At 45.6% G+C, this 25,428-nt stretch overlaps 1 protein-coding gene across 6 annotated transcripts in view; it reads left to right on the top strand.

The window, feature by feature from the left end:
• Positions 1-25,217, top strand: part of VANGL1 (VANGL planar cell polarity protein 1) — a 48,702-nt gene extending 23,485 nt beyond the window's left edge. For 3 of the 6 annotated variants that reach the window (XM_026077833.1, XM_026077825.1, XM_026077860.1), the window contains 4 exons: positions 11,052-11,185; positions 14,638-14,770; positions 16,852-17,086; positions 18,371-24,681. In XM_026077833.1, the coding sequence (XP_025933618.1) occupies positions 11,052-11,185; positions 14,638-14,770; positions 16,852-17,086; positions 18,371-18,631 (763 nt within the window). In that variant the 3' untranslated portion in view covers positions 18,632-24,681. Of the gene's footprint in view, positions 1-11,051; positions 11,186-14,637; positions 14,771-16,851; positions 17,087-18,370; positions 24,682-25,177 lie in introns of those variants that run through there. The other 3 variants (XR_003255504.1, XR_003255505.1, XM_026077852.1) reach the window with 3 other exon arrangements.
• The last annotated feature ends 211 nt before the right edge of the window (positions 25,218-25,428 follow it).

Here is a 25,428-nt window from a genome sequence, read left to right as displayed (position 1 = left end):
GTCACCAAGCATTGGCTTTAAAATGAAGCTGCTTTTCCTTGGGCAAAGCTAACTGGGGTGGAGCGGGGGGTGTTGACTCCCCTGTGAAGGGGTGCTGTGCGGAAGAGGGCTGGGCCCCAGTTTCTGTGAGCTGATGTTCCTCCCTGAGCAAGGGCCTGCTGCTGGGTAGTATCGATGCTGCCTTTTCGGGTCCATGCATGCAGACTGGCACTGAAATAATGCCAAACTGCAGTAGGACAAGGATCTGGATGAGTGCTCAGTACATGGACAAAAGCAGTGAAATCTCACTATGACTGTAGCAGCTTCCTTTGTCAAACTGACCAAAACTAGTTGATTTCAGCAAACAGGTTAACTAAACCTGTTCAAATTTGTGTTTAGGCCAGGCTTAAAACATAGCTCAAATCTTGGTTGCATCATCCTGCTTGAGAGCCCCATTCGTCCAGGAATAGTTTCTTGGAATGGCTCTGAGATCTTGTGAGAGAGATCTTAGAAGAAGTTAAAAGCTGCTGTATTGACTCAAGTGACAACCTTCATTCCAGGTCTGGCCACATTAATCCTGTCCCCTGCTGGGAGTCAAGGATGAGGTGATCCTCTTTTCCTGAGAGAGCGCTTTGCCAGGCTGCCATTGGAACAAGAGCTGAATATTTCTTTTTAATTACAGCAAATAGACATCTTCCAAATGCAGAGACCCCCTTACTGCACCAAGGTTTTGCTGTCAGTAGAAGCTTTGGACACTTTCTATTGTTAATTCCTTAGAATTAAAATCGCATTTGTTAGCTTTCATTTAAAAAAAAAAACTTAGTTACTTCATAACTATTAATATAATTCAGGGAGAATTCCTCAGGAGTATTTGTAAGCTGTCTGAAGACTTTGGCTTTATATGATGCATAGTCAAGCTTCAAATTGTCTTCTGAAAATGTTAACTTCTTTTCTTGCTACACTTGAGTTTGTGTGTCTGTAGGGGTTTTTTTGTTTGTTTGGGAAGAGCGGGGAGAGGTTTGGATTGCTTGGAGGCATAGTGTACATCATTGTTGCAGATGCACTAGTCCCAGGGACTGAAGGTGGTAATCCAGGATATTGTGTGCGCTGGCTGCTGTAAAATTTCTAGATGCTTTAGAAGCAGGGCACAAGCTAGAGGAGTCTTTGGAGGCCAGTGGATGCCTTGTAGCCCAAGGCTGTGGGAGCCTGGTCTTTCACCCCTCCTGGCTGTGTGCTAAGTGCCTGTTTCACTTACATTTTTAAAAAAGATCATATTAAAAAAGAAAAGAAAAGCACATGCAAAACCTTTGCATCCCTCCACCCCCGCTGGAGTTGTTCAAAACTCCTTAAATTCTAAATATAACTTTTAAGTGTGTGGAAACTTGTAAAAGAGGCCAAGGATCCCTCATTAATACTTTTTTTTTCTATTTTGCAAAGAACAACTGTTAACTCAAGAGCTAATGTTACTTGTTATCTAACATATTCCAGTGAGTGCAAGGGGGAAAAGAGAGAAGGAAAGAGGAGTAAAACTGAATTTTGTCTTGTGCTACAGTTCCTTTTTGAGATAAAATGCTGGTGTAAGAGTTCTCTTTGGTTTGGTTTGGTTTGGTTTTTGGTTTTGTTGCTTGAAGTTTTTTATCAACTCTTGATAGTGTTTTCTGAGACAATAGCACAACAGAGAAGCTTATGCAAATGAAGTTAGTCTGCTGGATTACTTATGAACGTCAAGATACGTGTAATTCATGCCTCAGATGCATAAAAGTTTGATTATAGTTTCACATCACTTCTTCAACTGATGCTGCTGCAAGAAACTATTCTGCCAACCATCTGATTCTCCCCCAGCCCTCCCAAAGAAACTTTATCTGGTTGCATGGGATCTGAATGAGGGAACTGATACTGTATTGTGTGTGTGTGTGTGTGTGTGTGTCTATCTCCTCCCCCACCCCACTTATGCAATTTCTATAATTTTGTTAACTATCCTTCTTGTGCCTAAGGTTTACAGACGCTTGTGGTGGCAGAAGAAAGTTGTGATGTAGGCAGAGGGGAATGGGCAGGATTGCATCCTGTGGCAGCAGGGCTGATTACAGGGAACACAGTCACAATGCTGTTGCCTTGGGGGAGAGCTGGGCTGTGGGCATGGGTTGGTGCCGTCTGCCTGCAGAACCAGAGCAGCATTTGGTAGTCTGTGCTCTGCCTGCCAGTAGTGTGCTTCTCAGCTGAGCCACAGGGAAAGGAGATTCCCATATCCCTGTTTTTCCTCCCCTACCCAGCAGGCCTTCAGGGCACCAGCTGTGGCCGAGACATGAGGAACAGGACTCATGCCCCAAGCCATGTCCCTTAAGGTGCAGAGCTGACGACTGTGTACCACATGACAGCTTATTTTTGCTGCAGGTTTTGTGTAAAGTCAGACTGCCAGCTGTGAAGTGGGACTCTGTAAACTCTTACCTTGAGTCATGCAGGTCTTCTTCCACAGGGCTTACTGGCCTCAACAGTCTGCTCAGCTGTGGCCATCTTCGCCGCAAGACTGACTTCATCAGTGTCCCTAAGTTTCTCAAATCAGTCACAAGAGTCACGAGTCAGTGGAGCATTGGGTCCTGACAAGTGGCACGCGTTTGGGCTGCTGGCAGTCAGGTGCAGCGCTGAGGTGCCCAGGGCAGCCAGCTTGTCCGTGCTCCGTCTGGTGCACCTGTACCTGGATCTCCGATGCTGTGTAGGCTCTTAGGGACAACTCAGCAGCAACTTCCTGCAATCATCTCTTTGCTTAAGTTGTCACCTCTGTTCTCTCTGCCCTCCTTCCCAACTTGCCAATTTGCTCAATAGATAAAGGAAGCTTTTCACAGCTTTGGTTTGCTTCAGTGTGAGCAGTTGGTAGTTGGGATTTTTATTCCTAAATAAGCAACTTAGTATTCTCACTAACACCCTTGGGGACACCCAGCCACTTTGCAAAACTGTGGCACGGAGACTGTCTGCTTGGTATGCTGGTAGCGTGCTTGGAAAAAAACAGTTCTGGGTTGGTGTTTTGATCCAGCTGCTGCTGCTCTTGGGGTCTGATTCAACTGCTGTTGGCTTCTGAGGGCTTGTGATGTGGGTGTCTGGTCAGGCATTGGATCGCTTTGCTGTGGGTGTCTGGGAGGTGGTGGATATATGGCTGGGCACAAGCAGCCGCTTTGCTCTCCTTTCTGTGCACTTAGCAGACCTTGGGGCCATGAGGTGCCAGTAGCAAGGGATAGCTCACTGCTTAATGAGAAGGTAGTGCTTTCGTTTATTTTAATGTGTTAGATCTGATTGAAAGGGAAATGGATGTCTTCAGTATGAGGGCTGCTGGGGCATCTGCACATGGTAACTAGTTGAAATCCAGACTGAGCTGGTAGTGTCTGAAAGCTGCTGATGTTTGTTGGCCAATCCATGAGCTACATCACTTGGATTTAGTGGCTCTGCTTGGTATCTGCATGATGAAGTGCTTGAAAACAACCACCTCCAACACATACTGCTCCTCTTGCAGGGGTGGTCTTGGCGTGGGAGGCTCTGAGCGGTTTGCGTTGGAGCCTGCTCGCTAGGGCAGCTGGCTTCCCCAGGCGTCTGGGGAGAAGTGTGTTGCGCTGCGTGCTCAGCCTTTCACAAACTACCCTTTCAAAGGCAGTCCCTCAAGCTGCTCTCGATGTGCGCTCACGTACTGTTCCCAGCAGATGGGCTGAGGTAATCAGTGTAACGTACCTTTGCCACATGCAAGCAAAGGGGAATTTGTTATTCTGAGAGGGGGCTGAAAGACAGTCTTTCTGGTTACCTGAGCTGACCCCTTGCAATAAGGCATCCTGGCATTACACGCAGTGAACCTGGAAATTAGTTTAGGCTCAGCAAGGATTTACGGCTTGTGAAAGAGTCCACCAGATCAGCCTCCTATGGGATGTAGTACTCTGATACCTCCATTGTTTCTAAAACTCATTGTACCGTTTTGCATTTTATATCTTGTTTCACGTTCTATCCATTGAATATGATGTCAGGTATCCCTATAATCTTTGCCTCCCTTGGCAATGAAATGAGATGCTCACTGTGTTACTGGGGAAAGGGAGGCGTGCGAGCTGTCACAGCATCTGACCTCAACAAAGTGACCTGTTTTCCCTGATAAATCATCTTACTAGACCTTTTGGGCCTTTCTTGGAACAAAAGCATTGTTCTCTCCTCCTCCCTGCTATCTATCACCACTAGTATCTTGAGCTTTTGTCCTAACTAATTTTACTAGCTGCCTTCTTCAACTGTCAGAACGGAAGGCTAAGGCAATGTGACAGTTGGAGAACATTAATCTAAATTGGAAGTTCTGCCAGTAAAAGTGACTGGCAAAAATGTCCAGCAGGCACACAGGTACTCTAAAGAGCAGGTAACTTCTTCAAATGTCAGACTGGAAAGTCTCTTGGAAGGAGTATTGCAATGGGAGCGTGCCTGTGGGTTTACTGGGTTTATATAGCTGCTCACTAAAGCCTAGCACTTTGTACTTCTGTACAGCAGCATCTTAGTACTGGCCTGGGAATACTTTTATAGGATTCTTTAGGGAGATATTAAATAGTTCATTTGGGTCGTATCATTTAAAGGAGTGGATTAAAAAAAAAAAAAGGTAATGTCATCCTGTAAAATTGTCTATTGTTAAAACTTAATTTCCCTACTCATGTTCTAATATTTTTATTTGAAAGGGAAGCTAACAGCAGCATTTGGGGTAGAGTTGGAGTGGGCCTTCTCTTTTTAGTTCATATTTGGAGAGTTGTAGTTAGGCTACTATTAAAAAAAACAAAAAAAAAAACCCTACTTTCCACCCCACCCCCCATCAGAAAACCTTTAAGTTGAAGTGTCTTCTGCATTAGCAACAAACTACTGTATTGCTCATGTCATGTGTTGGTTCTGGTTTGTCTCATGAAACGTGGCTTTAGTGTATAGTGGTTTGTGGTGGACATGACAAAATCTTGGAACATACACTGCAGAAAAGGGGAAACCTGCTGTTAGTGCTTTTCCCTCTAGCACAATACTGTATCTTAAACTTGCAGCGTTAATGTGGCAATTGTGCAGATGTCTAGTGTTGTAGGGGAAAGCTTAAATCCCTTTTAAAAAAAGGGTGGGAGGGAGAACGAGTGGATGAAGAGTAGCTGCTGGAAAACTATGGGGCAGATCCTTTCAGTGCTGTGTTTGTGCTTGCGTGGGTTCCATATAAACTGCACCATTAATGGATGTTCACTTCCTTGAGGTACGATGGAAGTGTTACCAAGAGGAGCCGTGCTGCTGCCACAAGACAGCCCATTAATACGCTAAGGATTAAATAATTGACCTTGCAAATCTCTTCCCTGCCTGACCGAGTGCCAAAAGTTAAGTATCTAAAACAAACTTACTATGTCCTGGTAGTCTGCTGCCTGTTCTGGACAGGTGTTAGGGAGGGCGAGATTTCTGCTTGCCTCCCTCAGCTGAGCGGAGACTTCAGTTGTGGTTGTCTAACAAGAAAATGTGGTTTTCCTGTTCCTAGGGGCTGTGGTCTTGTTCTCTTCACTATACCAAACTGAAATGCTGTTGTAGCTACGACGACAAAAAGGCATTTTTCTGCTCTTCTTGTTTGGCCGCAGCTGCTGAAGGAGTTTTTTGTCTTGGCATCTCTGCTGAGTTCTGATTCCTGCTCAATCTCTGTTTACTTGCGAGGACAAAATTATAAACTAAAACATTGCTACTGCTGCCACTGTTACAAAGCATTTCTGCGCAACCTGGATCCTCTTTGGAACCTTGTATTGAGAAGCTGCTTGGGAAGGACAGCAAATGCCAAATCGCTCGTGCTCTGTTGGCTGGTAGAAAACAGCCTGTGGTTTGGCAACGTTGCCAAGAAAGGATCTGTTTCGGCAGCCTACGTTGGCCTAACTTGTAGTTACGGTAGGAAGAGGGGTGCAGCAAAGGCTATTTAGAGGATGGTATAGGTGGTGCAAATAGCTTCTGTTGCTGTTTTCAACAGGGGTGTTGTTTGTACAGGAAGCATTTTAATTCTGTATTTCCAGTTTTATTTCTGAGCTTTCAATCCTGGTGACTTTGAGTGCTCTGGAAGAGCAGCCAAGTAGTGAGGGACCACGTACCTTTAAACCCCAACTCTGTGCCTTTCAAAAGAGCGTGTGGATGAAAGGGGTCTCTTGGAAAGCAGATGTGATCTTAGGGTAGGTCTGAGAAACTGCAGAAGCTTTCTGAGCCTCTAAGCCTGTTGGATATGAGCTGACAGCGCTACTAGAGCATAAGTGCTGTGTACGAGTAGATCGCTGTTCCAGGACACCTGAGCATCTCCTACAGCAGATGAGTTTGATGCAGTTGCAGACTGGAGACAGCCTGGAAGTTCAAAGCTGGCTCTGCAAGGAAGAGTACTTTGTGCTTTTCTTGCTCAGCTCCTCTTTGAGGTACCAAAGCTTCCCAACTGGTTGTGGCATGCATTTAGCATGCCCAGAGACCTCAGTTTGTTTTGATGCTGTGTCTGTTTTAGAGCGCTTGGAAAATGTTGTTTGGAGGAGATGACTATGTGTTGGGAACCATTTGATTAAAAACCCTAGGCTTACTCTGCTGTCAGCCCTCAATTAGCACAGCAGTGATCAGGCCTCTCTGACTAGCCCTGTGGATTTTAGATTCTTAGCTCACCCCAAGCTCTGCTGCTGTAGGACTTGCCTCCATAGCGCAGTTAGGAAGTGGGTACTTCAGTAGCAAACAGCTTAGCTCTTTCTGGATGTATGTTTAGATCTGTATCTGTTACAAATGCATGAGGCACTCCTTTGCTTTCAGTGGGTAGCGATGTCTGGCTGATGGTATGGTGCCATGACAGGCTATGTTTTTAGCTCTGCAGCAAAGCATGAAACTGCTAAAATCATGCAAGTGACAGCTGCTGGGGCCTGCTGAATTTGATGTTAGTGTGTCAAACGGCCACTTTGGGCACACAAGTGTGGCTTCTATCTTCTATTCTTCTTCCTTTCCATCTCTCCTCTCTCCCCCTCCCCCCCAAAACTTCAGAAGACCCAAAACAATTTTTCCTACAAACCTGAAGGTCCCAATGCCAATATTTTGATGATGTAAACCAGGCTTCTTTGTGCTTTGCTTTGGTATAGCAATGGCTTGTTTTCCTGGAAATCCTCTAACAAGCCAGTTTCAGTAATGGTGTAGCTATGTCTAGGCTGCAAATAGGAGGCCAAAAGGGCACCTGAGCCTCAGAGTGTCGCAAGACCTTAAACCCCCAAATCCCATGGAGCAACAACACAACAACTGTTCAAGCAGAACTGTTCCTGACTTACCTTTTGATGGGGGGGTGGGGGGGAAGAGCAGTTGTTGCTGCCTTTGTGTCGCTTAGTCCCCTCCTCCACTTCCTTGAACACCCTGTAAAAGTTAATTCATTACTGTTTTAAAGGACTTTGTGTTTCTCTGCTGCCAAATGCCACTGAGGTACACTGCTTCTGTTGGATCTGCTTGTTTGCTTTCCCTGCTGGCAGCATGCTGTGACATGGCCTTCGTAAGAATAAAAAGAAAGGGTGGGGGAACCCTCAAACAACACAAAATACAAACCAACAAAATGCAGGCCCTTACCGATACTTTGTACAAGGAAAATTCAGATTCCATTAGGCCACTGGCTGTGGCAAGTGTTTTTTTTTTCTCATGTTACAGGTTTTTGGAGTCTGAACTGCTCTGGCATTTGTGCTACTGTGACCCAAATATTTTGGACTGGCAGTTGTCCTTTGTAGAACTTACGGAATATCCTTGATTTGGCCATCACTGAACAGACAATAAGGCATTGAAACTTTCTGTTCCTTTTTCCTCCTGCCCCTCCCCATTCTTTAAAATTGCGAATACAAGGAAAGCCTTAATTTGTTGGAGTGCAAAGTGAACAAATGCAGTGAACGACATGATGCTGAACTCCTCCTGAGACACTTCTGCAAGGAAAAAGCCTCCAAACGCAGGCTCCAGGAATTCTGCCAGTTTCCATTCCAGTTGGCGTTGGTGCGTGGGTGGAGGAAAGGCTTGCTGCAGCCACTTTGCTTTCAGTTTGCAAAAGCAGCCGTGGGAGTGGTCTGCAGTGGAAAGTCCCGAAGAACCTGGAGTCCGAGCCGAGCTTCTGCCAGGAGATAGCAGGCTTCCTGGTCGTTTTGCTTCTCTCGCTCGCTCCCCAGGGCTGCTTTGGGTGCTTATTTGCTTCCACATAGTGTCCTCCCTGCCCCTTCTGTTGCACAAGTGCATTGGGTAGCTGGCAGGGCCCCTTTCTGCTGGGCTGGGGACGGCTGCGTCTGGTCGGGGCGAGGGGCTTTTGGTGCTTTGTAGTTCCGGCACTGGGCGGGACTGGCTGTTGTGTGCTTTGCAGGGTGAGGCTTCCCCTTGATGTGGGTGAAAAGGTTGAGCAACATGGCCCAGAGGCTTTGATTCAGCCTTCCCCTCGCTCTACCAGTTACTGTGACCCTTCTAATTTTCTCGTCCATGGCATCTTGTCTTTAATTTTTCTTTTTTAAAGAGAATTTGAAGATGCTCAGCCCAGCTGTCTTCCTAACTCAACAAGTGTGTGGTAGACTACGTGGGAGCCAGACATGGGCTGACAGAAATTTAGGAAACGATGTTGTTTTATTAGAATTATGTCTCTAGAGAGCAGGTCCTCTGCGTGGGTGGGATGTCATGAATATGTGGGGCTGAGCCTGTACTGGATTTGCATCAGTATAAAATAAATAACTGGGCTTTAACTTTCAGGGAAATGATGGCCACTTATTGCAAGGTAAAGGTTTAATTGTATTTGTGTGTGTGCGTGCACACATGGGCCAGTGAAGCTGGTAGGGGTAGGCTGGTAGATTAGTGAGGGGATGGAATGGGTAGGAGGTGGGGAAAGGTGGCATCCTGATGATAATATTCTCTATGGGGTCCGGGGAAAATATCTATATTTTAAAATGAACTGTTCTCCCCTGGGATGTATTGTGCTTTGTCCTAATGGAGCTGGTCAGTCAATGGAGCACCTCCCAAACATCTGCTGCTGCTGCGATTGAAGTCCTAACACCGTATGAACTGAGTGCAGTGCAACCAGAGTGTAACTCTTTTTATTTTTATCTTTTTGTTCTCAGTTGCGCCTAGTTTTCCAAGTCTGTTGCCTTTTGAGATGAAATTCCATGAAGTCTCACTTTTCTTCCTGGAAAGCTGACATGGAAAAACTTGAGTCATGTTTGAACACAGTCCGGAGGGGAGAATGTGTGCTGCTGCCACATGACTTCTTTTATGAAACTTTGTTTTTAAACCGCAGTAAATTCACAGAAGAAATCAGAAGTTTAGCAGGCAGAAATAAACGAGTTTTCACTTGTTCTCTGTTAGTGTGTATGTGCGGGTCAGTCTGTACTTCTTTGACAAAGGAATATAACTACCTTGATTAAATAGTAACTTTTTATTACATATCAGTAGCTGAGTGCTCGAATGGAATTGCTTTTAAGGAACCTAATATGAGGAAATATTAAGCACAGGCCCCTGAAAGGTGAAGCTCCTTTCAGATGCTCTAGTTGGATGCAAAAGACCTCATCAAACTGTCTTAAAGATAGAATTTGCTTTAAAAGCTAAATTCATCATCGTAAAGGTATACAGCTAATGAAAGAAATGGAGTTGTACCATAATACTGAATAAAGATGCACCATGAACAAGTCTTGGCCTGTTCCTTCCCAGAAGCTAGTAGATGGACTAGGATCTAGACTTAATTCACAGATCAGCAGGCGAGGGACACCTGGAGAGTTAGGATGGCACAAGATATGTGTGTGTGTTTTTAAATTACTGGGGTGTGATACAGAAGTTAATATTAGCACAAGGCACAGGAAAATTAAATTGCTCCCCTGGGAGAACATGTTGAATTGGTGGCAATGCTGAGAACTGAATTTAGGTCTTAATTTGTTCACATCCATTTTCCCATGTTACCATCCTTCTAACGTTTTTTCCTATGTTATAACATGTGCAAGAATACTTGGTTGCTTTTCTTATGAGAGGCTTTGTTGGTAAATGTGAACTTTACAATGAACTGGCAACAAATGTGCTGGCAGTTCTCTTATAATTTTTGTGGGTTCAAAGTCAAATTAACTGTGGGTTCTTGGCAAACTCCAGATCACTGAATTGGTGACTTGCCATCTTAAGACTACTGCTGCCAGCTGAAGACCGTTTTAGTGCATGGAGCCAGGGCAATGTGAAGAGAGCTATGTCCTAAATCAGGTGGTGTTTTTTGATTGTTTTTTTCTTTTCCATAGTTTTATCTCATTTTGAAATACTCTCCTACCATTTGTTGGTAGCGGTGCCACAAACATATCTCTCAATCTCTCTTAGCTGTGAAAATGATTGTAAAGGACCTCTGGGTTGAGCCTTTCCTGCTTGTGGTGCACCTTCTGTTTTGCTCCTATGTGTCATCATTTTATGTAGAGGCATCCCTTCAAAGGGAAGGAGGAAGTGACACTATCCTTTATTTAGTCCCTCACCTGGGATTTAACAAGAAATCCTGAGGTAATTCATTCTTGGGCAGCTGTACTCCTGAGGCAGTGATTTTTATCTTGTTGTGAAAGCTGAAAAGATTGGCTCTTGTCAGTGCTTGGATGGAGGAGATCTGAGGAACTGCAAGGTGAGGCTGGAAATGACTCAAAGGGAAAAGCATCCATATTGTGCTGGTCCCTCCATCTGGGCTGGCCAGCCACAGCAAAACCAGTGCTCTGCTTTTCAGCCTAGGCAAGGCCTTTGTATCACAGTTACCATACTGCCGAGATGGGCTGAGTTCTATGTTTTCCCGTGCTGCAGGCAGCCTAAAACTTGCATTATGTTCTGCTCTTGTTTCATCTTCAAACTGAGGTGAAGGGAGAAACATTTCTCTTACATCTCCAAAATGAAATTTTAGGTCCTAGAGAGCCTCCATAGTTAGTAACGAATCCTGGGTACTGCACAATTTCATGGGAGTAACAACCACATTCCAAATAATATGGCTATTTCTTCTTCCATACAACTTTTTAAAAGGGAAAGAAAAGACCTCTTTGCATTTTTGGGGCTTTAGTCTTGTTTGTTTGTTTGTTTGTTTGTTTTCCCCCCTTCCCTAGCATCCAGCGGGCTGCACTGGTCGTTCTGGAAAATTACTACAAAGATTTCACAGTCTACAACCCAACCTTGTTAACAGCCTCCAAATCCCGTGCAGCCAAGCACATGGCTGGCCTGAAAGTCTACAATGTTGATGGTAGGTGAGGTGAAATGCAGTCTCTGAGACTGGGTGGGATGGGGAAGGGCTGGGTCAGTGTTAAGCTTTGTTATGCACACGTCCTCACCTTCTTGCTTTGCCAAATCCTTGCATCTTGCTGGAAATCTTCCTGACAGTGCTGAGTTTGCTGGTTCCAAATGACTTTACGGATGTGTTTAGCCCACAATAAGGCTTTTGTCTTAACCAGGAGAAATGGCTAAATGGCTTAATTATTATGTGTCTTGACAAACACTTCTTTCAGCCACTGGAGAGTTTTAAGCAGCCTCTGCTTTGTCACCCTCTAGTCATCCCCCTGGTTGTGTCATTATGTTAAACCTTACTTTTAACCCAGATCAGTTCTCCAGTCCAGTTTACTGTGCCGCTTCCATAGGCAGCCTTCAGGAAAACTGAAGCAGTTAGTACCAGTGCAGAAACAAGCAAGTGCTGTTGCCAGTATAAAATGTTCATCATCCTGCAGCCTTAGCAGTAAATTACTTATGCCTGGCTTGCTTGGCTGTGCTTCCAGGTCATCCTGATGCTAAGTGCTTCATTGGCAAACTCAAAGACAGATATCTATTCCCATGGAGCTTTTAACATTCTGCAAACCTGTTTCAAGCTTTTGGGCTTTGAAGAGGTGTGTGGGAGGATGGCTGGGTGGATCCGTGTGGATTATCAAAGCCAGGAAAACCAGACGTAGTCGTTTGACACTCTTGAACTCTATCAGTAAAAGCTAGGCTTGATAAGGAGGATGTGCCCAGCCATCTTTATAAAAGTGGGCATTCCTTTGATGGGAGGGCTTAAGTTACATAAGGAAGCTTTTCCAGTTCAGCATGGCTGAAATCTTGTGACAAGATGTGGTAAGGCACATCTTGTATGGCAGTCCTGCACATGGATGAGTTAGTTTTGACAGACCTTGAGAACAGAAAGGAAGAAGGAGCATAAGGGACTTAAGAGGGCAGCGTGGTTCTGTGTGCAGGGTGTGGAGACTAAAATATGAAGAATAGCTGTCATGTAGAATCAGATGTCTCAGGGTTTTTTTTCTTTGTCTTCAACAAGGTTTCAGTGGCTTGTGCTTTACTGTATTTTTAGGGACTTTAGATGTTTCAAAGGCCTTATTCTAAATGTTTCTCCAGATTTCAAGCAGCACTCAAGTCTGTAAAATTTACATGCAGGCTTAGATCCTTACAGTGAGAATGCCCATTTCTGAGAGTGGAAGACTGAAGGGAAACAGGGGAATGGGAGAGGGGCAGGCAGGCTTTCTCACCCTGATTCCCCTTCTGCCTGGAGTGAAGAAACTCACAGGTGAGAAAGAATGAGTTGAGTTGGAGAGGGGATATAAACTGACTTGGTCAGCTCCTTTCTAGAGCAAAGTTTATGGGAGGGAAATGAAGTTGCTGTAACAGGAATAGAAATTTTTCATTCCAGTTGCTCATTCTCAACTAGACCTGGTGTATGGAAAGTGAGGACTTCCAAATCTCAAAGGAGTCCATGTGCCATTCAAACCAAATAGCCTGCCAAGCTTGCTGCAGAATGTGCCATTCTGTTTATTGTCTTGCTTCTCTTCTCCTGCAAGACAGCATCTCCTTAAGAGGTGGCAAGGTGTCTGTTCCTGCAGCAGCTACTGTGGTATCCAACTGAAAAGCTGGGACTCCCATGTTTTGAGGAAAAACTGCCAGTCCACTAGCGTTAGTAGTTTAGGAGCAGCTAGTTCACAAAGTTTTGTTGGAATTGAAGAAGCCAGAAGCAAGCTTAGAGATCTGGCAGGTAGCCCTTTTAAGCATCAAACTCATGAGCCTGCCAGGGTCTGAAAACTAGTGCCTTCCATTCTGGGGTAGTGCAGGTTTCCTGGGCTGCTCCTTGTGCAGTGCTTTTGCCTTTGTGGCCGTGGAAATCCCAGGCTTAGAGGCGTATCCTTTAAAAGGATTCCAACCCATGTTACAAAGCAGAGCAAAGTAGTTCTGGCTGGGACTTACCCTGGCATCCTGACAGTCTTTTACGCCCTCTGTGTGAAAAGACTGTAATACTATTAAGGCAGCCTAATTTGTTGGCAGCTTTTGTATTTGATATTGCAGCAGCCAGGATGGAAAAAATGTTTTACTGAAATCTCTCTTATATAGAGTGGGTAGTCTCACCTTCAAAATCCAGATTTTCTTCACCAGGCATAGTCAATGAGGCATATAATAATTCTAACCCCAACTTGGGAGCTGGTATCTCCTTGAGCCATATCCTCCATTTTAAGACTGTCAAATAACATCGAAAATGTTTAGACTTTAAAGAACCTGTCTGTTTGAATGCTACTGCATCCCTCCATAAAGTTTCAAGCTTTTATCTTGGAATCTGGTTTGTGCTTTTTAGGAAAAAATAAAAAGTTGCTCTTGCAAGAGCAGGTTAATTTTGAGCACGTCTAGGCAATTGATTTGCTTTAATCACTGCCATTTAAGAGTGTGGGATCTCAGAGCAGTTAGTCAGAAAAGCAGCTCTTGAAAAATGTAATTTGGAGGGTGTCTTAGATTTCCGCTTTTCGCATCTGGATTTGGTAGATTCTTCAGTGACAACATTATTTTTCCTCTCTACCCCCTGCTCCTCCCCAAACAGTCAGCGCTGTGAGCTTCGTGGGGGAATTGTAGAAGCTTTTCTGTGTTTTAGTGTCACTAGGCAAGATCCTGTAGTAGACAACTCCGTTGGTTGTCCCTGTATTACAGCTTCCCTCTTCCTGCAGCTATGTGGGTCTGTTAACAGCAATACAACCTCTAGGGGCAGATGCTGCTCTGAGTGCCATGGGGAGTTACTATGTACATAGACCCCAGCCTAACCTATGTCAGAACTGCTGCTCTGACAGCATGTGCCCTTCTGAAAAAATGTCTGTACTTTGTCTAAATGTGATGCCACTGCCTTTGCATCCTGGTACAGTGTTGTATTTCCTCCCTGTGTGTGACTGTCTGGAGTTTGTTTTTTGTTCATTCATCTCCATGTTTCTTGTTGTTCTTGTTTTTCTGTCTGTCTTTTTCTCCCCTTTCCAACTCCCCACTTCTTGTGCTCTCACACTGTCTTGTTGCTGCAATGTGGTGTGTTCCAGCTGCCCTTGTTGCCAAACTGAAAACATAAATAATGGATGGTAAGTTGCATCCTTGGCGTGTGCATCTTGCCGCTTCCGTTGTCTACTTTGTGTGAGATCCTTCACCCCAACTAACTTCCCTCTTCCACTGCCGTGCTTGGAGCATGGAGGAAAGCCTTGTCTCCAAGCCTGTGCTGTCCAACGGGGTTTCTGCCAGAGCTCATGAAGACTGGGGGTTTATAGCCCTCCCTGGTAGGGTACAGCCTGGCCTGCGACCACAGGGCACTTGTGACAAATGCTGCTGGGTGCTAGTCCTTGTCAGGTCCAGTTCCATGATAGTAAGGCCACCTTCTTGTGTCTTCTTTTGCATCTTTTTGTTTGTGCTCCCTTCCTGAAGGCCCAGGTAACAATGCCTCTGGGCAGTCCCGTGCCATGATTGCAGCTGCTGCCCGTCGCAGGGACTCCAGTCACAATGAGCTGTACTACGAAGAGGCCGACCATGAGCGCCGAGTTAAAAAACGTCGTGCAAGGTAAAGCTGTCCCTTCCCAAGTATTGTTCCTAGGTGCTGCTCAGCTGAACCGTTAGAGGCTCAGCCATACTGGGCTTGCTGAGCCTGATGAGAGAGAAGAATTTTTGATTAAGGGCTGGGGGGTGGCTGTAAATCTGTCACAGAAAAGAAGCATATGAAACCCAGATGCACAAGGGACAGTGACAGCTTGCAACCAGAATTATCTGAAGAAAATACTCAAGTAGAGCTCATGTATATTATGCCCAATAAGATAATGCAATGCCACAGATTAGGGAACAGTCCAGTGCTTGACAAATCTGTAGTTACTTGGTGTAGGAAATCCCATTACTTCCCCCATGCTCAGACTTCTCATTTTGGCTCAAGTGATCCAGAGACAGAATCATGGAGCACTCGCTATTGCCAGTTCATGGGAGAGTAAAGAATTCTTGTGTTTGCAAGCAGCTAGCCTAGTAGGGGCAGTTTGACTATCCTTTTAAATGGATTGGGAAGACAGTGAGAAAGGAAAGATATGACCAAGCCTGACTGCATTTTCTTTTGGGAAATAGGTATGTTTTTTTCCCAGCCACTCTCAGGCCGTAGATTTAATGCTTTGTTGAAGCAACCCCAGGTAGTTAGTGCCTCTATTTGCTCTGGAACCTAACTGTAGTTTGTAGTTAACATGCCAAACAGTTTGAGGCAAGTTGCTTACAGATAGGCACCCCTAAACTGAGCTATGTTTGGAAGGAATGTGCTGTAACTGGAAGAGCTGGCTTGTTTTGTGTTTTCTTTTGGCAGTTTATATTTTATTGGGAAAATGCTGGCACAGAGTGTTCCTATAGACTGATTCAGTCTGACCCATGCTCCATAGCTGTTGTCTTTCAGGCTCTCTTCCAGCCTTGGAGCGATAGGAACTTGGATTTTTCCCTTCCATGCAGTTTAGCCTCCTGACTAACTCAGGCATATATCCCTTACTTGATAAGTTTGGTTAGAGCTGTCACTTGGTCAGAGGAAAACCGTCACTAGAAGACCAGGCCAGATATTTCAAAGCAGGGAGGTCACAGCTGCAGCAAAAACACAAGGAGATCAGAAACTGATTTTACGTGCACATGCACCCTCCTTCCCCCCGCAAAATTAAACAAGCAGGGCAAGGGTCAGGGTTTCTTATGCTGCTCCTTGTATAGTCTGAGTGCAGTATCTTGTACCTCTGCTTGTCATGAGGCAGCGTCTCCTGGCTTTAAGATCAACTGAGTATTGAAGGCAGTGTAGAAGATGGTTGGTGACTTGAATGGAAGTGCAATGTGAAATGAGCCCTGTCCGGAGGGGCAAAAGAGTTTTGTCAGGTGGCTCTTCCGTTGTTGTTGCTTTTTCCCATTAACTGCAATGTAGCCCCTCACTTGTTAAATTTGACGGGGCTAACTTGCAAGTGTTGTCTGGCATCTGTTTGCCTTTTTATGGTGTGGTCTTGGTGTTTGCTCACCTGCACCAACTCAGGAATGGTTTGCAGAGGATGTCTTTGGCTGCAGTGTTAGAAATGAAGACAGGGGAACCCAATCACTCTTCAGTGGAGGGATACAGGGCAGCCATCCAGGAACACAAGGTCTGTACTGAGTTGGTGTAAATCAGAGCAGACTGCAGCTTGTGAACACAGAGAGTCTGTAGAGCACTCTGTGTCCTGGGTCATGCTATCTATAGCCAGCTTCTTCCTGCCTGCCTGCCCTTATGGTTCAAGCTGCAGCACTGTAGGCTGGAACTGTTTTCCTAGACATGCATTAAACACGAGGGCAGCTGTGTCTTGTTCAAGTCATGTAGCTGATGTTTATGCTGTGTTGGCAGAACCAAGTACAAGCCTGGGGCTTTTAATGTCTTAATCCTGGTTTATGACCCTCAGTTGCTGGATGGCTTGGCAAGGAAAGGAAAGCTTCTGTCTACCTCTCTGAAACTGTCATTAGAAAGGATTAAGTAACTTGTCTGATGGTAGACAGTGAGTCAATGGCAGAGTTGGGAACAGGAGCTTGTAAATCCTGACTCCCAGGCTCTGCCTTAACCACAGACCCATCCTAACTCTCTTGTTGTGACTTGCTGCCCTGATTTTTTTTCTGTAGGCTTGTGGTTGCAGTAGAGGAAGCTTTCACTCATATCAAACGGCTCCAGGCAGAGGAACAGCAGAAAGCTCCAGGAGAGATGATGGATCCCCGAGAAGCAGCTCAGGCAATCTTCCCCTCTATGGCAAGAGCTCTGCAAAAGTACCTCCGCACCACCCGCCAGCAACAGTATCACAGCATGGAGAGCATCTTGCAACACTTGTCCTTCTGCATCACCAATAACATGACACCAAAGGTAATGCTTTCTCTAATGGTGCAGGAGGGAGGGAGGAAGGGATAGCACATCTGTGCATGCACACAGAGCAGAGAGAATCATGGGGGGCAGCAAGGGGAAGTTTTTGTAGTCGTTATCTGTGATATGATCAGTGCACTGTGGATTGCTTCAGTTCTTAAAGGAAAGTGATGTTTCCTCTAAAGCACTTTCTGTCTTTTTGTAGCTGAAATTACCTCTGAGGTAACTAGCTATGTGTTCTCACATCCACTTCAGCACAGGAGTATCAAAGAAGTGTCCAAGGCAGGGGTCTTGAGTGGCAGGAGTTCTCCAGGTGTGGTTCATGGGAGCAGTGCGATGTAGAGGGCAGCTTGCAAAGGACCACTTTTTTTCCCCTCTGCAGTGCTGCCTTTTGGACTGCTGCTAGTTATAGAATTAGTATCTGTATCCTAGCCTAAACTCCTGTCTGTTTGACAGTGTTTCTGACTTGTGGGTTGCTTAGTCAAGTATCTGTTCCTTGCTTCATGCTCTGACTGTGAGTGTTGAAATGCAGACACTGGGAGTCATTGAATGATGAGGGAAAGGGGCCTTATAAACAGCCTAGTTTTTTAAAAAAAAAACAAAAAACACACACAATACCACAACCACCATCCTGGAGAATGCAACCCAAGGGTAGAAACACAGGAATTTACTCTTGTACTCAGGACTTCCTATAGTAAGAGCTGAGATGCTGTGACAAGACATGGATTAGCCCTCCTTTACTGGAATTTATCCAGGAATCTGCCCTGGTTTTCAAGGGCCAGTTCTGCAAACTGTAAAACATAAGAGACATCAAACAACACTTCCTGTTCTGTTCTTGTCAAGACCAGTCAGGCTGCAAAGAAGGAAAACCTCCAGTTTTCACCTTCATTTGGACTGAGGGAAGGCTGACTGTGCCGTCTGCCTGTGTTGGACTGCAGGGTGGGGGTGGGGGGTTAAAGAGGTGTCTGCTCTGCAGAACTGCTGCTGTTTCCAAAGTCCTGCTTGGAGGGCAACGTTGAAAGTGAAAGTTGGGGCTGTGACTTCGCAAATTTGTCTGGGATGGAACAGAAGAGGATCTCTAGCTATTGTTCTGTTTGATCTTGGGGTCTGAAATGTTAGGAAGGAAAGGGGAAAGGATATCTCCTGAAGCACAGGAGCTGAAATAATTTCCAACATGGCATGTCAGTGCTCACATAGCTGTAGCTAGAAATTGAAAGAGAGCATCGAAGCAGTCAGAGTCATGGGACTGTTGTTCCCCAGGCGTTAATGTGTTCGTTCTCTCACTAGGCATTCCTGGAGCGTTACCTCAGTCCAGGCCCAACCCTCCAGTACGACAGGGATCGCTGGTTTTCCAAGCAGTGGACGCTCGTTAGCGAGGAAGCGGTCACAAGTGGGTTACAAGACGGAACTGTTTTTGTCCTCAAGTGCTTGGACTTCAGCCTTGTTGTTAATGTGAAGAAAATCCCCTTCATCAAACTCTCAGAAGAGTTCATAGACCCTAAATCTCATAAATTTGTCCTTCACTTACAGTCCGAGACTTCAGTTTAAGGGGTTTTGAGGGTGGGTTGTTTGGGAATTTTTTTTCAATATTGTGCTTTTGGGTTTAATTCCCCAATGCTGACTGAAACTGGCAGATGATGGACCAGTAATATTTGACCATCTGCACTTTATTTGGAAGGGGGAAGGGGGTGGGGGGATTTGGGATATCTTATCTAGAAAGGAATATCTTAAGGGGTGACAGGGTGACTTGGCTCGGTTAGCTCAGCTTTGGAGACAGAACAGCTTTTTTTTTTTTTTTTTCCTTGGCATATTGTAAATCTCATGTTCTCTTTCTCTGCAAAATTGCAATGTCTGTATTTTTGTTGGAATGCTGCCTTACACTGTGTATGCGCGTGCACTTTTGTGGCCCTGCTTTTGCTACCTGTAGCTATTTCTGAGAACGCATTGCTCGCCTCTTCAGTATAGAAGTCTGCATGGTACCAGGGGAATGTGCAGTTCTTTTTCACTTAGGAAGGAGAGGGAGTTTGAAGGGTGCATGCGAGAGGGATTCCTCTGCGAACCACATAACCTTGAGACTGAAGGGGGTTTTTTTGTTTGTTTGTTTTTTCCTCTTCCCCTTGTCCCCTCTTGTATTAGCACTGGACCTGTATGAACACAGTGGGGTGGTTTTGCTCCCTGTTGTCCCTGTGAAGCTGCTTGTCTTGCACTGGATCAGCCCATTTTGCAGCTGTTCAATTTTTTAACAGTGCTTGTTAGTGAAACATCTTTATTTTGCATGAACTCTCTTGTTCTCTCTGCTGTTTCATCGCTACACTTGCCCCCTTCTTTGTCAAACACTCCCAAAGCTCCCCGTTTCTGTTCCCTTCCATCTGGCTTTACAAACGTGTTTCTCTAGCCCCTGTCCCCTCGGGGTCTGCCTTACCACTTCTTCCTTTCACACCTCCAGGGGCTGCATATTTGCACTGGGATGGAGTAGATAAGTAGCTAGCTCCTTCTTAGATAAATCACAGACCCTCCCTATGTCTGACAGCCTCTTTGAGAGGAAGGGGAGTGCATGCAAGAATGCACCTCTCATTCTCTACAGGGCTTCAAGTGTGTCTGGAGAAAAGAGGGGCAAAAGCACTTCCCTTCCTCAGGAAAGGAGCAGGGGAAGGGCTGACTTCTGCTGTGTGCGCTTGCTTTGAAGAACGCCTGTGTGCTGAAAACACCACAATATGTCCTTCCCTGCCATACACCTCTGGCTGTAGCTAAGAAATACCAAACTATATCTGAATGTTGAAAATCTGCCTGCCTTTCTTGGCCTTTCTCTCCTGTGGGAGTCTCTCCTCAGTGCTCAGTGACAGTAGCCTGCTATTTCTCTGAGCCCAGCAGTGACCTGATCTTCTGCTAGAGCTCTCCTGGAGCCCCCTGGCTCTGTGATGATGGATCCATGTGCGTGAACAGAAAAGCTCAATTCGTTCTGCCCGGTCTTTTACCATGCAAATACCCATATTTAGCAGGAGTCGGCCTGCCTTCCATGCAGATGTGTCTTATCATGGAGGGCCCAGGTTCATGAGGTATATAAATGAGTGCCTTTCATTATGAGGGTGCATTTTCTTTTGATGGGGCGGCTGCGACAGCCCCTGCTGTCCTCTTTGGCCTCCCCCAGTCCAGCCTTGGCTTCTTCATCAGCCTGCCAGCCTGCTTCCTGCCAGCATGAGGCAGCCCAGCTAAGAGCAGAGAGCAGGAATCTGCTAGTCCTGTATGGTGTAGCTGAGCCGGGCTGGCCAGTGCCTGCTACAAGCAGGTGGGAGGGAGCAGTTACTGCAGGCCGGGGTGCTGGAAAACAGATCAGGGAAGTTCGGCTTCTTCTGGCTGCGGCAGCAATGACTGAGAAGGAAATGCATGTCCAACAACACCTGCAGATAGTCCTGCCAGGATCAGAGGAGCTACCTGCTGTCTGAGCACCCTGGTGAGTGAAGGTCCAAAGCAGTGGTTTCCCAGCTACGTGTCATCTACAGCATGCTGAACTCTTCCTGCCGATGGACACTTTCTTCTGAATGCATAATATTTACCAGGATCCAGTCCTCTCAGTGTAATATGCAAGAAATGGTTGTGAAGAAACGAGATGGTTTGCTACACAACGGGATCCAGGATCAGACCTGTGCCCTTTGCAGGGTGGGAAGTAGGTAGAGTTTCACTGCTGTAAACTTATTGTTTGGAGTTTTTTCTAGGTCAGACTTCCTGGTAGTCTGTATGGGGATTTTTTTATTGATTGTGGCCTTTGCAGTATTTTAATTTAAAAAATACCAGATCGTTTTATATCCTCTCCTTAAAAAGCGGAGGGGGCTTGTAATATCTCACACTTAGATCTCATAAAGATATGTGTATTTGGCTTTTATGATGTGCATAACCAGCAAGGATGGGAGAGCCTGGGAGTAGCTTGAGAGACTCTGGAGCACTTACGCCTGCATTCAGGCTGCTGCCTGTGGCTGAATTGGCTCATTTGTGAGAAGCCAGAACAAGAACCACCTTGCCAGGGGCTTGGGTGTGCCATGTGTGTGTGAGAGCACCTTGTTTCAGGCACCTTGGTAAAACCTTCTTTCCCAGGATTTCCTGCCCCTTTCCTTTCCCCTCCCCCCTTGAGGGGGGGGGTTGTCTGACAGTATCTGCTCAGGAAACTCATGTCTTAGTCTTTAATTGCATTAAATCCTGAAACACATGGAGAACCAGACGGAAGCAGTGTGTGCTCGTTCTGGATCTGCTTCTTAATCGCTGTGTTGCAGGTCAGAGTGCTGTTTCTGCCTGTCACTGAAAAAGACACTGTCAACAGGGACCAGTTCTTCTTACATTAAATGCTCTTCCCCGCGTTAGGGCAAATGCTTTGCCTGGTAAAATCTGGAGAAGAGAACTTCACCTCTCAAACAGTCTGTTTACTTTCTTTGCACTTTCCTGAGACTGGAAAGAGAAGCAACCTGTTTAGTGGTGAGAACAGAGTAAAATGCGAATCGGGACTCTTGGGTATTTTTTCTCATGTCATTTTATTTCTCTGGGTCTCCATTTGTTTTGGGGCTTGTTTCACATCCCAATGCAAGGTCAGGGGACCGTGATGATACCTACCTCATTGGGGTGTTGTGAGGCTGAACTCAACTTTTATAGAGTGCTTTGAGATTCAAAGATGGAAGGTGCTACAGGAATTCAGACTCTTCATAAAAAGTATTGAATGGCGAGAACAGACTGGCTTGTTTAACTTTGTTTACAGCCAGCTAGTGAGTAAGAATCGAGTCACAGGGAATGAAACTCTGATCTAAATCCTTCAGTCCTTACTTCTGCAGAGCTTGCCAAGAGCTGAGCGTAAATAAGGCTTGTAAGGTTTGCCAGCCAAGCACAGGCTGTTTCCCTCCAAATACCTCTCTTATCCTGCACTGTCTCCTTGCACATACTTCTCCCCCCCACTCCCTGCCTGTATGCTTGTACCTGACTGGGAATTGATTTTTAGAAACAGTGTTTTATAAGAAAACCATGTTTGTAGTGAAGCTGACAGCGTTTCCCTCAGGAGAGCCTTGCCCAGTGGTAGCTGGGCATCTTTTGCTAGAGGCTGAACCATGTGATAGGGTGCAGGTGCTTTGTGGCCTAGGCAGGGGTGGTATTACCCCACTCCTCTCTTTCACATTGCTGTTTTTCCTGTGGCTCTCAAGTGTGCTGCACAGATCGTTTAAAGACTTTGCTCTCAGATTTGTTACAGCGTAAACCCAAAACCATGCCAGAAGCAACAAAGATTTTCAGCTGTTTCAGGGCAGATGGAAATGTCTGTGGGTTTCCACAAGGACTAGCTTTTTCTTTCATTGCTAAAGAGTGGAAAATGAGGATTTCCTGCAGCTTCTAGGAGTGTAGGGGTAGATATTAGACCCCTAATACCATGCCAGTCCCACAAACAGAGCTTGGAAAAGGTTAACACAACTGCTAGGCAGCCCCTCATTGTCAGGTGGCTGCAGCCATCCCTGCCTAGGCTTGTGGGGCTGCCCCGCTCTCTGGCTCTGTTCCTGCCCATGGGAGCAGAGCAAGCAGCAGCCAGGTGTAAGCACTTCAGCTCTGCTCCTGTGGCATAGCAGTCCCTGACCAAGCCACTCTGGGAAGGGTGGGTCTGCTTGCAGCTACCTGCCTATAGTCTGCGGAGGGGAGACTTTGCCACCCCTGCTGAGTATCTACAGGGGGATGTACGGGGTGTGAAAGGGTGCTTTGATGCAATTTGTTTGCAGAGCAAGGCCAGGTCCAGCATACATCCTGCTTCTATGGCTGTCCTTGGTGCCTACAAAACATCAAGGGAAGTGAATGCCTCTGGAAAGGGATCTTGGAGAGGAAGGTAGATCTGATTTCAGCCTCTGCCAGCTGTTCCTCTGATATTCTGCTGCCTCTAAAACCTTCCTGCCAACAGCTTCAGTCACTGTACCTCCTGCTTCCGTCCTCCCCTCTCTGTGTTTTTTTTTTTTTTTTTTTTTTTAAGTTCCCTAGTGAGAAAGAACAAGTAGCAGGTGGTATGAGAAGTGCTGAGGCTACCAGTTAAAGCTGGAGAACAGCTCTTGATAAGGCACAATTTTGGGAGACTCTTAAGAACTCTTCCTTTTTTTCTTTTTTTTTTTTTTTTTGGATGGGGATCTTGACACAAAGCCTAGGGAATCAGCTGTTTCCAGGTATGCCAAAAGCTGACGGAAGCAGTTTCTGAAAACTGGCTGCCCATAAGTAGCTTTTAAAGTTGTTTGAGATGTGCTTGTTACAACATCTGTTACTGAAGAAACTTGAAAGACCTGTACCACACTAAACTTGGAAACCTATTTAAGCCTATTCCATCTTGCTTACCAAAGGTTGCAAATCTGGCCTTTTTAAAGATAAAACAAAAAAAATGTTCCTGTCTTTTGGAAAAATGCTGTAGTCTGATCCCAGGCTCTACTATTCAGTTGTACTTAGTAGTTCTACCCTGCCCTATGAGAGCTGTTCAGGAGATGTGTGCACAGACATCTGTTTTCTCATATTCAGTTTGTGTGTGTGTGTGTGTGTGTGTGTGTGCTTTCCCCTTATAGGTGTTTGCATTTTACATGTATAAGGCCTGAAGCCAGGCTTGGTGATTTGCTGCTTAAACAGTGTTAAGAAAGAAGCACTCTTGGGATCAAGCTCTTTTTAAAACAAAACAAAATTCTGCTCTCCTAAGAGAGAGGACTTTGTGGCTGAAAGTCTCTGACAGGAATATGCATCCTTTTGCATTCAGGCTGCTGCCTCAGATTATGACCAGAAGTTGCTGTTTCTGACAGCTGCCGTTGCTGGTGTGGATCTCTTTGGATTACTCTTGAGCCAGGTCCACACAGCACCATTGGCATAGTTGATATTACTTGCCTCTCTGCTTCCCTTTAAAAGACTGTGTTTTCATCCCTGTAATACAGTGAAGCCCTCTGGGCAGTAGGCAGCCAGCCCTGCTGCATGTGTGCTCTGCTGAGGAGGGAATCCTTCCCTGTGGCTGCGTCCTGGGCACCTTTCACCAGCACTGAAGTCTCTTGGGAGTATCTCGTGCGTGCACACGTGAATGCTGTGGTTTGCAACCTGCACGGATTTAACTGTGAAGGAATCTTACACTCTTCTGTGCCTGTTTCTTTAATTCAGCATTATTGTGTCTTGGGGAAGGGGATAGGAGTGAACTCCCCTCCCACACCCTTTTCTGATCACTGTGTAATACTCTTTTTTTTCTACACAAAATGTGTATAGTAAGATGGGTTTTGCCAAGGTTTTGTAATTAATGCACACTAACCAGCATTTCTTTTTCTCTCTCTCTGAACATGTGACTTTAACTGCAATGGTACATGATCTTTCTGTTCTTTTCTAATCGTGAACTTAAGTAAGCAAATTCCTGGTGTCTGTGACATTAATGCACTGTGGGTCTAACCTAGTAAATTGTTCTGTTCCAAGCTGGGTTCTCTTAAGTTATAGCTGGATGGGTTTTTGTTGTTTTTAAACTGAAACGTAAAACCATTTTACACTTTGCATATTTTGTACAGTAAAATTCTGGAAATAAACTGAAACCAGAAATTCTGTTGTCCCACTCCTTCCTCTTATCCTTTCAGACAAAAATAGTGTTTTTCTGGCCTCTGAGCATTCCTTAGCTGTGGCTGGGAGGAGCCCTGCAAACATGCGGTTTAACCTTTTTGAGGCCAACTCTGGCACCCTCATTCTAGACCTTTCTGATCTGCCTTGCCACAATAAAATGAACGCTCATTTATCACTCTTAAAGTAAGACTTTAAGTCACTGGTAGGTGACTGCTGTGAGCACCTGAAATATGGAGTGATGGGGAGCAAATACAGCTGGTGAGGGTGTGGGGAGACGGGACTGGAGTTAGAACAGGTTTTTCTACCTACTGTATTCCTTCATAGTTTGCACACAAATTATGAAGTGCAGGATTCATTGCTGAATTCCTTATTTGGACCTGTTTTAGAGGGGAGGGAGGAGTGGTGAGATGAGAAAAAGTGAGCGCTCCTTGTTGCTGTGGATTTGGGCCTGTGTTCTGTTAAAACAACTTACAGTGTTCATGCCTTGAAAGTATTTGTGGGTGCTGCTTTCCCCCTCCCCAGCTTCCATAACTAGAAAGTGGAGAGCTTTGAAAGACCGTGGTGCCTCACAGCAGCTGTGCCTGCCTGCTCCGCATCTGCCACTGGGCTGAGGAAAGAGCCACCTGAGGAAGCCTTGGGAGCAGCCTTCCCTGAACAGTCTTTGGTACCTGCTCTTCAGGACCACTGCAGGGCCTCATGCCCTTTTGATGGGGGTACCTCATCTCACAGCTCTGTCCTGCAAAGCAAATCTCCTCCCTTGGTGAGCCCTAGCC

This window comes from Apteryx rowi, unplaced genomic scaffold (assembly GCF_003343035.1).
Source record: "Apteryx rowi isolate R43461 unplaced genomic scaffold, aptRow1 scaffold_1125, whole genome shotgun sequence".
NCBI classification, from domain to species: domain Eukaryota; kingdom Metazoa; phylum Chordata; class Aves; order Apterygiformes; family Apterygidae; genus Apteryx; species Apteryx rowi.
The sequence above is the reverse complement of the archived record's forward strand: the minus strand, read 5'-3'. Positions and strand labels throughout refer to the sequence as shown.